Source organism: Sardina pilchardus, chromosome 4 (assembly GCF_963854185.1).
Source record: "Sardina pilchardus chromosome 4, fSarPil1.1, whole genome shotgun sequence".
In the NCBI taxonomy this organism is placed as follows: Eukaryota; Metazoa; Chordata; class Actinopteri; order Clupeiformes; family Clupeidae; genus Sardina; species Sardina pilchardus.
In genome coordinates, this window is record NC_084997.1 from 16,752,179 (window position 1) to 16,763,704 (window position 11,526).

Sequence of the window (11,526 nt, forward strand, 5' to 3'; positions counted from 1 at the left end):
ATGCGAGTGTGACCAGCCTGTCGTGTGGGATACAGCTGGTGTAAGATGGTGATGACCAGCCTGCCAAGCTTGACATTTTTGGTGTAAGATGGTCATGCTGGTTTGCTAGAATGACCAACATAAGCTGGCATGGCCAGTTAAACCAGCAATGTAGACCAGCTGAAATGACCAGTTAGAGGTGATGCGACAAACAAAACCAGCTGAAGGTACTGTATGTTTTCGCAAGAGTTTTGCTGGTCTAGCAGGTCAACCATCATAGGGTGGTCAAACACGCTGGTCATCCAGCAAACCACTGAGCTGGTCAGGCTGTTCTTTTTTCAGCAGGGTCATGCCATATGGACCTGAAGGCACATAATGAGAATAAATGCAATTTCAGTGTGTCAGCTCTCTCTCACTGGCCAACAGCTTTCTGTAATAAACTATATCGTGCCGCGCGGAATGCAAGGGCTAAACATATTGCTTTTATATTGCTCAAACTGGACCGGGGACCAAAACATATCCATTGGGGTGTTTCAGCATGCACTTCACACTGTGTCCTCCTTCTCCTTCTCCTTCTCCTCCTCCTTCTTTTTCTTTACTGCCCAGTCCACTCACGTGTGTCCAGCGCCGGTCTTCGCTCGGACGTGCTGCCGCCATGGTGTCTCAGCTTTGATTTCCTCCTCCGAGCCGCTGAGGAGGAACACGACGGCGTCTCCGTCGGCAAAGCCCTTTGGATGGATTGCAGCGTGGCTTTTCCACTTAAACGAGAGGAAACAATCCATATCCACACAGATGTTGCCCATTAGGCGCCGGGGGACCTGGCTCCATGAGGCTTTTGGAGAGAGAGAGGAGAGAAAGAGGGAAAGAGAGAGAGAGAGAGGAGAGAGGAGGAGAGCGAGAACCCCTGCTCCCACCATATGGTGTCAATATCTTACCCTGACCGAGACCAATGCCGAGGTCTTTACGTGTCCGAAATCATGAAATTCAGCGTGGAGTCTTGTCTCCGTGAGTAAGGTGTCCTCTACCGTATCAATCGGTGATGACAGCCAGGTTTTGTTTGGAGAGCGTGCTTGCCTGCGGCTTTATTGTCCAGGAGAGTTTTGTATCAAAATAAAGATCACTTGGCCTTAGGAGCATCCCTTGATAAAGCATCAAGATTAGATTTGTTATGTTGGCACCAAGAGGATAACATGCTGTCCCCGAGAGGAGAGAGAGGGAGAGAGAGAGGGAGAGAGAGAGAGAGAGAGAGAGAGAGAGAGAGAGAGAGATAGAATGGGTCTACTGCTTAATTGAAGACTCTACAGATAGACAACAGAGGAAGGGGAGATATTGGACAGATATTACCAGATAATACCACAATCTATCTTCACACATTCTCAAACTATGGGTCTCTGTCTCTCTCTCTTTCTCTCTCTCTCTCTCTCTAGCTGTGTGTGTTTGTGTGTGTGTGTGTGTGTGTGTGTGTGTGTGTGTTTGTGCATGTGTTTGTGGTGGAGAAGGGTAATAAGAAACCCCTCACATTTGGACCGCAAAGCCATCAGGACCCTGTTTGACACAGTGTCATCTTATATCATCTTCCTCACCACACCACAACCCAGACCGCTCAGAAGACCACACACACACGCACACCATCACACACTCATGACAGCGATAGGCCCTTTTCACTGTGATGGGAGAGGCGATATCCCACTTGAACCCACAAACACCACCCCACCCATGAAGAGGCAATCGGCCAACCAACACAGGGGGACTGAGCTCGGCTCAGAGTGTGTACATTAAGTCAGAATGACCCCCTAGGGGAGAGGCGTGATGAGGAAGGATTTATGGATGCCTCAGTAAATCTATCTTGATCCGAGGGGGATGGGACAATGGCCGTCCCCCCTGCGCTCGTGATAAACTACCACCTGTACAGCCTGGCCTGCCTGTCAGCTCCCCTGCCTATATGCTCCTCTCATCGCACTCAGAGTACAGCTGAACTATGAGTGTGTGTGTGTGTGTGTGTGTGTGTGTAAGAGAAAGTGAGTGAGTGTGTGTGTGTGTGTGTTTGAGAGAGAGAGAGTGAAAGAGTATGTGTGTGTGCCGTCTGTCTGAGGTCACCATTTCCACTTCACAACACCTTGAATTGATTTACGACTTTTTTTTTTCCCTATTCCAATCAAAAATTGTGCGAGGTCTTTCACACGGTGACTTTTAAAATAAGCGCCCGCCAATCAATGCAGGGGCCACTGAACGGCAGTGCGGGTGGCCAGCTGATAAGACATTACTTACCCTTCATTTACTCCATACAGGCGGGCTAAAGAAGTGGAAGCCCATAAATTACCCCGTCTCCGTATGGGGGTGACCCTCAATGACCAACCCCCCCCAGCGACCCACCCCAGTGCCACTGCCCTCTCCTGGACGCGGGCCATCACAGGTGGACCAGAGCGGAGAAGAGGAGTGGTGGAGGAGGTGGAGGAGGAGGTGGTGATGGAGGAAGAGGAGGTGTCCTTGACGTCAGTGTTGCCGCGGTGACGGCCGCGGCAGCAGCAGCTGCTGGAACAGCGGTCCGTCACAGCGTGGTGGCTCCAGCACCGTGGCGACAGGTTAATGAAGCCAATGACCCGAGCTGGCTGGCCCTGGCAACCTTTGCCAACTCTCTCTCTCTCTCTCCCTCTCCCTCTCTCTCTCTCTCTCTCTCTCTCTCTCTCTCTCTAGGCCCTTCTCGGTCTTTCTCTCTCTCTCTCTCTCTCTCTCTCGGTCTTTCACTATCTCTCGTTTGCTTACTTTCTCTATCTAAATGTGCAGGCTAAATGGTACATCTTGACCCACTGCTCTGGCCAATCACACACAAATGGAAGTGCACAAACACACACACACCTGCACCGAGGAACAAAATACAAACACATACACACACACACACACACACACCCTGACTCTCTCCAAAAGTCTCCCAAAAGTCTTTGGAATATCGCGCCTCCTGTTCACACAGACTGAGCTGGCCAATAGCCGGTTACACCTAGCCGCGGATGAGCCGGCTTTCAGTTTGAAAGCGGCCAGTGATGAGCTGCTGAATCCACACAGGCCCATCTTTCACACAATTACAGAGTCAGATCATGTCACATGATTAAACAAAGAGCCCCCCCCCTCCCTCCCCAGGAACACATCTTGTGAGACCCTGGCTACGGCTGGCCGCCCTCAACAGGGTCTCTGCTCTTTGAATGCATTGGGGGGAGGGGGAGGGGGAGGGGGAGGTGCCTTGGGCAGAGGTGTGCAGTGATTTAAAGGAGATGCCTGCATATGCGATCAAAGGATCTCCATCCCCCTTGTGAGCTGCCAGAGCATTTCCTCTTGCCTGGCCCTTATAATTGCTTGAAGTCTGGCAAGACATGCTGCTTTGGTAGGCTGCCACCAGGGGCGGTTTCTCATACGGGCAGTACGATCAGAGGGGTGGTGGTGGTCACATCTCCCTCACAAACACAACTGAGAGCACTACCTCAGCCTGATTCTGCACACTCTATTTTCCCTCAGCCTAAATCACCCTCCTATTACTTTTCCCCCCAGAGTACAGGCATTATTCTCCAGCTTTCTTACAAAGCCTCAACTAAGCAAGAAATATAAAAACAGAATTGATCTAATCCCATCTGTTCAGGGCAGATTGTATCCAAGTAACGTGCCAAGACAGCAGAGCAGGATTATGGCCGCAGATCTCCAGGTGAGGCCAGTCCACTGATGGATGGTCCGGCTGTACTGCAGTAGCATCGGTTCTCCGTGATAAAAAGACACATCTGCAGTTTTTCCTGGCGAGCAAGTTTAAGTTATTGTGCATTCACTGTTGTTCGGCGCAGTCCAGCCCTTTGTTTTAGTCATTCAGATTCAGAAATGGCCACCCGCAAGAAAACACCTCCCAATATCTCAAGAGTAATTGTTTACCTCTGTCACACGCAAGCCACTCCGTCTGTTGCTGGACCATCTTGCGCTTTTATTTACAATTTGTCAGAGAGTTATTTACGCGACTGCTGTGCGAAGGATTCTCCGGGGATGATGACGCGTGTCAGTGCATTCCTCAAAGTCAAACGCTGATGCACCTCCTAATGAACGAACAGCTGTCGAACGCTCGCGACTCCTATCTCATCTAATATTTAGGAAATGAGTGACAGACAAAGCTAAAGCATCGGAGCTTAATGAGGCGTTCAAGAAGGCGGCGAGGCCATTTGTCTTCGGTACAGGTTGCTGGTTGCTGTTTAACAGTCGAGTCGCCTTGTCACATCTTGTCAGGAGGGAAGATTGCCGAACACAAGAGGGATGACACGAGGGCATGGGCGGGAGAGTGCTCCGACACATTTGCAATTAAAGGGTAGATTTAAGCCTTCTATTGTCTGAACTGAACATTTTGTGTAATAGAATGGATTATTTCCAGTGTGTAGCTCCCCACCCCTGGCATCTAACTAAGCAGCTGAGCAGGAGGCCAGCCTTTTAAAATGTTGACCAAGCTTGTTCGACCACAGCTCAGTGAGGCTGCCTTTCAAGCCTCGACAGTTGGACAAGTTGAAGGACAGTAGGAAGGCTTTGCCAAAAGAACTCTCTCAAGTACCCTCACTATTTATCTTGCTTTCTCTACCTAAGAGGCATCTTTTTGCAACACATCTTTTTTATACAGAAAAAAAAGAATGTAGCCTACTATAAGCATTTGTATAGTATAGTGTGCCAGTAAGGAATTTGTCTAGTTCCCTGGCCAGTATGCAGATAGCTGTTTGGCTCACAGTAAGATGAATAGGGTGGATGCCCTTGAAAGTATGGCCAGCCTTGGTATCTATCTGCCTGCAGGTTAACATTCAGACCGGCAGCTGCATTGAGTTGACACCTCGAGCATATGTTGTACATTTCCGGGCAGGAAGAGAGACAAGCAGTCAGGCCAGGCCAGTGGTGCCCTTTGTGAATGAGGAGTGAAGAAGACTAAAGAGCCTGGGCTGAAGTAGGATTACAGTACACATAACGCACGCACGCACGCACACACACACACACACACACACACACATACATACACACACGGAGAACCAGGGGCCCTTACTACTCCACTCTACAGCTCTCTCCGTGACCTCATTCTAAGCTAAGGGAGGGGGGCAGGCTGAGTGAGGGAGTCTGTGTGCGTGTATGTGTTTTGCGATGAGGGGGATATGGCGTGCTTGCTAGCTCAAACACATGAGCTCACTTGAGTGGAAGGTCATGATTTGTTTCTGTCATGGGAGATGCGTGTGTGTGTGGGTGTACCTATCCGTTTGTGTGTAAGTGGGTGTGTGATGATGAGTGTGTTTATAAGGCTGTGTGCTGGGAGTGGGGATATTTTTATGTGTTGCATGCTAACCGAAGGAATGGAGGCTTGCACGAAACTCTCCCATTTGCCTGCGGAGTGTGTTGATGTTTAAAGTTTTATAACACAGACATCTCTGCACACGTTTCAAGAAGTCTTGAGGCATTTTGCAGCCCCTTTTCAGAACAACAAAGCGAGAGAGACGTATACGGTATTTCTGGAAAAAAAGAAGTCGTTTTAATAAGGTGCAGAAAAATCATCGACATACATCTCGCACAAAGGGGCATGGACAAGGACAACCCAAGCACGGCACGGCCCCCTGCTTTATATTACAAGAGAGCACACAACAGCGAGGACTGGGAGCGTCTCATGGCCCTGAAACGGCATGGAGATGACGGCCTTCTCACAGTAAAAAAGAGAGAGAGAAAAAGAGGAGAAGGAGGAGGAGGAGGAGGAGGAAAGGAGACAGAAAGAGAATGGCCAGGAGGAAGAGAACACAATGCACAGTCACTGTTAATTAAGGCAATATTTTCACCAGGTAAAAGAGACGCACGCCACCGTTTCTTTTTTGTAAAACAAGGTGGAATCGTTTTGCACGGCCGTCGTGAAACCTCTTCCCTTCACTCCGTCCAATGCAGCACACAGCACAACATGGCGGGAAGAAAAGGAGCCACAACCACCATTAAATCACTTTTTAAAAATAATCACACCTCTACGCTAAGCCCACTTTAAAGTAGGGTAAAAACAGGTCACAGAGTCCGTGTGGAGCAGCTGATCTCCCAGAAGACCCTCCTCGGCCATCCAGCGGTTGGGGGGTGTTGGGGGCTCTCTCTCTCTCTGTCTCTCTCTCTCTCTTTCTCTCTCTCTCTCTCTTTCTCTTTGAAGCCCTAGGCTTTAATCAGGAGCACTGGGCCGGAGCCAGGAGAGACCCTCACCGAATTACACATTTCATTAGGCTTTGGCCTCGGCTCATCCGCCCCCCAAACACATCCTCTCAGGCCTCAAAGGAGCGCAAATCCCAAACGCCGGGAGGCTGTGGAGTTAGGCAGGGATCTGTGTGTGTGTGTGTGTGTGTGTCACAGTATGTGTGTGTGTGTGTGTGTGTGTGTGTAGGAGGGTGGGTTGTCACTACTGAGTACTATTGAGAGGACAGGAGAGTGTATCAAAAGCCTATACACACCCACCAACATACATTGGTTGTGGGTCCAAGTCTGTAAAAGTCTCTGCACCAGTCTTAACTATTGAATCCAGGTCACAGCTTGCTTGGGGGATCTCCTTAAGAGTCCCCTAATGAAAGAAAAAACAAAACAAGAGGATTCATGGTTAATCAGTTGTCTGACGTGGCATGGGAAGTGATGGTGCAGTCACTGTTGAGAAGAGGTTTGTTTGACACAGCGCTCCCTGTTGGTGAACTCTGTGCATTGCAGTTGCATCAGGTTACCTGTGCGACTAGTGAAGGAGCTCTCCATATTGAAGTGGATTAAGCATGATGTGATTATGTGTTTAACAGTCCTTGTTATCCACAGCGTTATTTTGAAGTAGTGTTTTGATCCCTTGTATAAATAAACACCAGTATCAAGTAACAAGTACAACAAGTGTATCAAAACTGAGTTTAAAAAACAAACAAAAAAAACCAAAAACGTTAAAAACATGCTCAGCACAAGTGAGGTTAGGCTTAGTTGAAAACAGGAAGGGTGACAAAAGGTCCACGACTGCCATCTGAAATGTCATAACAGCCCCATCCCTGTGCATGATGGGGCTCCAGTGCCTGGGCTCCTCAGGTCCTCTGGAAATGGCACAACTGCTAAATGCTAACTCGCCACTAAGCGAATCACTTCACACCCAGTGAATAAAAATATTGAATAAGAAGGCTGCCAGTTTTGCCACTTTAACACCGCAAGGCAACCCCCTGTCCAATTTGAACTCCCTTTAGAAAAACAAAATACAAATAAATAAAAAATAAAATTGCATTAGCCAATCAACTTCTATTTCACAACAAAAGAAAGCTGGCGAACTGCTCACGTCCATTTGCATAATGGGTCTGTAGGGTGGAGATGGCGATGGAGGTATAGGACCGGAATTCTACTTTATAAAGGGTTCCGATCACAGAGTCCTGCCAGCTCAGCCCCCCCCCCACCCCAACCCTAGCAGCACCCCTCTTCCCCAGCCACATCTTTCAAAAGGGGAGGTTATGAGTGACATTAAAACCACTGAGTGCTCCCTTTAGGTCTGGCGTCCCCATGGAACCTTTGGGAAGTGTCTGATTTATAGAGTGTGTGGTCTATCAGCAGTGCTAATGAGCTGAACTGCCTGGCACTGGGGGGCGCCACTGAGTACTTCTACTTGTCGACTATGTCTTCTAAAAAAACAAAAAACAAAAAAATCTATTCCACCCTCCTCCCAACCCACTTGAACCTTGTAAACAACAAAAGTCCCTCATGCCCAAAACAATGGTGATATTGTCATCACCTTCAGACAATGTATATATATATAAAAAACAATAATGGTAATAATTATAAAAACGATAGCAAGACCAAGAGAGAAAAACAACTTGGTGTGGGTAAGAAACATTGACTACGCTAGTTGACACTAGGACACGTCATTTTCTTTTTCCTCCCTAGGGATCTCGATCGATTTCACAAAAGCAACCGTCAATGTTGTTAGACACTTGTACGACAACAACAACGACAACATCAACAGCATACAGCATGTCCTCTTACAATATCAAAGTCCATAAAAACAGAGGACAGACAAAACGCTTGTCTTGCTGCTCTAACAGTTACTGTTTCAGTCTCCTTTTTGTGCAATTCGCTGCAAAAACCGTTATTCCGTTCTTTCCTGGTTTTCTTTAAATAAAAGGCTTCCGGTCCTCGACGAGGAGTTCAGACGGACACAAAGACGTCCAGGTAGAGGCGGTCATACGATTCTCGGAACAGGAGGATGAGGATGAGACTGAAGACACAGGAGCCAGTCAGACACCAGTTTAGCCAGGATGTATCTGTGAGGAGAGAGAAAGAAAGAAAGAAAGAAAGAAAAAGAGAGAGAGAAAAAAGAAAGAAAGAAAAAACAACAATGTAATTCAGACACAGTTGAATTCAGGTTTGATAGCAGCAAACAGCAGGAAAAGCAAGCAAGTGGAGGCAGAGTGGTAGAATGCTAAAACCCCCCAGACATCTCTAAAGAGCGCAGCAGTGTGTGGTTGGGGAGAGACGTGAGCGGTCATAAAAATGCCAAATGTTTCAACAACTGTAAAAAAAAAAAACCCAGCAAAAAACAACTCAATTTGTTGTTTTGTATAATAATTTTTCTTTGTGCAGAGCAGTCACGTTGAGAATAAATCTCTTTTCGCAAGAGCTGAGGAGCCAGCATTTTGGCAGAGAAACTCCCCGGCTGAGCGAAACCAGGGCCGCTGTTTTGACATTATAACTTCAGGCTTCAGTGCTCACTTCAACAGTCAGCGAAAACCTTCCCAGACTTCCAAAACAACTCAACATAATCCACCCAGTTACAGGCTGCCTGTGACTCAGAGAAAGAAAGCCACCGCATTTATCACAGATTCCATTTGTACTGCACTAAGCAACTACACCTCGCTGTTCTGCGGAGAAGCACTAAGAACTACTGTATCTACAGCCTCAGGTCTGAGAACACGCAACACCACCGATGTTCGACAATCCAACAGGCGGGTGTGAGAATCTGGGCCAAATGCTGACAGTGTTTGCTCGAATCTTCCCTCCCACTGGCAATAAGATGGTTACTGAAGCATCTTTCTATCTATTTCATTGGCGATTAGACAAGACAAGCACAAAATAAAACAAACAAAAACATAAAAGCCAATCACGGAAAGAGTTATGAGAGTTTCAACCCATCACGTCCAAATCATTTGCGTGTTAAACACATTTCCTGAAAATTCTGTGTGAGTCTGTGCGTGTTTACATCTGTGGTGTTAAAAATGGAAAACCAGAAATTCCTAATAAAAATTCCGACATACACGAGTGCATATGCATTACCTTATGTGATTTGGGATTTAATCCACTTCCCTCTAGTGATTTGATCTTCTATTCACATTCAAACATCTCATGCAAATGTCAACATGCAAATGTCAAGGGTTTCCAGAGAGGGTTTCTAACTCAACATGTGCATTATACAGTTGAATTGAATCCCAGCCAACAGGCCAGAGGAGCCCCTATAGACCTCACATGGTTGCCAGTTGAAAGCGAGCAGGTTAAAGCCAACCACAGACACGCTCTCCAAAAGCAGCAGGGGCCTCTGTAGGGTGCCCCTCCAAATATAGAAGGGAAATAAGCAGGTCAAACAACAAGACCCCCCCCCCCCCCCCCCCCTCACCACCACCACCACCCCCCGAGACACTGGCAGCCAGTTCATCTTAATTCAGAATAGGGCCGGTGTGCAGGGCTAGCGATGTCTGGACAAAGATAGCGGGGCTTGATCAATGGCCCAGCGAGCCCCATGCAGGGAGATGGATCGATGGGAGAGCTGGAAGCAATGCATGCTGGGTCATCGCCGCATTTCTGGGAGGGCCAGCGGCAGCAATCAAAACAGGCAGCGTGGCAGCTCCAAATAGGACAAAGAATACGCTGTATAAACACAAGGAGAAGTGGGGAGACGAGGGAACGGCGAGGCTCAATTTGTGGCAACTTGCAAACTTTTCTTTGGCTGGATCTTTGAAAGCACTTTGAAAAAGGCAGGCACTAGGCAGGCAGGTAAAGGTGACACGGTGTGCTCATCTTAAAGCCGACCGCATTACGGCTCATTTGTCCAAGAGAGACACGACACTTCTAAGGAGCACTCGGGGTTGCCTTTTGAATCGGGAACCAAAACACAAACACAAACAAACAAACAAAAGTAAAGCGTAATGAAGACGAACAAAAGAGTGAAAGGAAGGCGAGCGATAGAGTGTGAGGAGGTGAGAAGGGATGCGGTGTCTGCCGCCAGTTCGCAGACACGCACAGACACGCACAGACACACACACACACACACACAGCCGAGTGAGATCGGTCTCATTAATCAGGCCTTCACTGGCTAGCGCAGCGGGTGAAGGCGGCGGTTCCGTCAGGTTAATGGAGTTGTGTTTATCTGGCCCTGCGCTTCGCCGCCTCACGCCCAACCGCTGCTCGCATCAATTTAGGGAGGGACGGCGCTCCGGGGAAACAGGTAGCGTAGCGCGGCGTGGCGCGCACAGCCCGGCTAAAGGTGCTAGCGGCCCGGGTTAGCGGCACGGCCGATGAATGCTAATGGCCGAGAGCCGCCGCTTGCTCACACGCAGGTAATCCAATCAGGCGCTTCCGCAGGGGTCGGCGAGGCCGAGGTCACAGCTGGCGGTCTTGGTAGCTCGACGTTATTTGTTACGGGGGGGGGGGGGGGACAAGAGGCCATTTTGGATGACTCCCACAGACAGAGTAAAAGAGTTTCAAGAGTTTGCCTCTTTAAGTCTCTACTCTGACCATGACTAATACTGCTATTTTTTTCCAGATAAAACAATGCTAATTTTCTCTCTCTCTCTCACTCTCATGTGTTTTGCTCTAAACACACACACTCTCTCTCTCTCTCTCTCTCTCTCTCTCCATCTTCCTCTCTTTCCCTCTACTGTTCTATATCTCGTTAGAGGGAATGACATGAAATAGACACTGTATTTAAAAAAAAAAGAAAGAAAAAAAATACAGTGTCTCGCCACTGTGATGGTTTCGCCTGCTGCGCTGGGGCACGGCAGCTGCACAAGTGTAGAGGAGGCTGCGGAGATGATGTGCTTCCTGTCACTCAAACACCAGCAGCTCCTCGCCTCACACTCCGCTGGGCCGTGCTGGGTGTGTGTGTGTGTGTGTGTGTGTGTGTGTGTGTGTTGGGGGGGCTTGGGAGAAGTCAAGGCGTCTCAGACATGTCCGCTGGCTTTTATTGCTGCAATTACTCTTAATTGTGGCCGATTCATTGCACAGAGAGACAGCGTCTTTTCTCTGTGTGTGTGTGTGTGTGTGTGTGTGTGTGTAGGTAGGAGTATGTGTGTGAGTGTGTGTGTGTGTGTGTGTGTGTGTGTGTGTAGTGTGTGTGTTGTGAGGGGGGTTAGTTTAATGTCTCTGCGCTCCACTTTTCACCATGGTGACTGCCGAAGGGCTGAAAGTTAGCGGGCCCAATTATCTCCGCATGCGAGAACATCGTGGCGCACAAATAAAACGTCCATCACAAGCAGGGTAGGCGACCATAGGGTTTCATTAGGTCTGACGCGCTGTCATCATTTGTTGCTTTTA

At 48.4% G+C, this 11,526-nt stretch overlaps 1 protein-coding gene across 1 annotated transcript in view; it reads right to left on the reverse strand.

Moving 5' to 3' along the window:
• Positions 1-7,414: 7,414 nt before the first annotated feature.
• Positions 7,415-11,526, reverse strand: part of slc49a4 (solute carrier family 49 member 4) — a 36,191-nt gene continuing 32,079 nt past the window's right edge. The window contains exon 9 of the mRNA XM_062534378.1: positions 7,415-8,264. Within this exon, the coding sequence (XP_062390362.1) occupies positions 8,149-8,264 (116 nt within the window). The 3' untranslated portion in view covers positions 7,415-8,148. The remainder of the gene's footprint in view (positions 8,265-11,526) is intronic.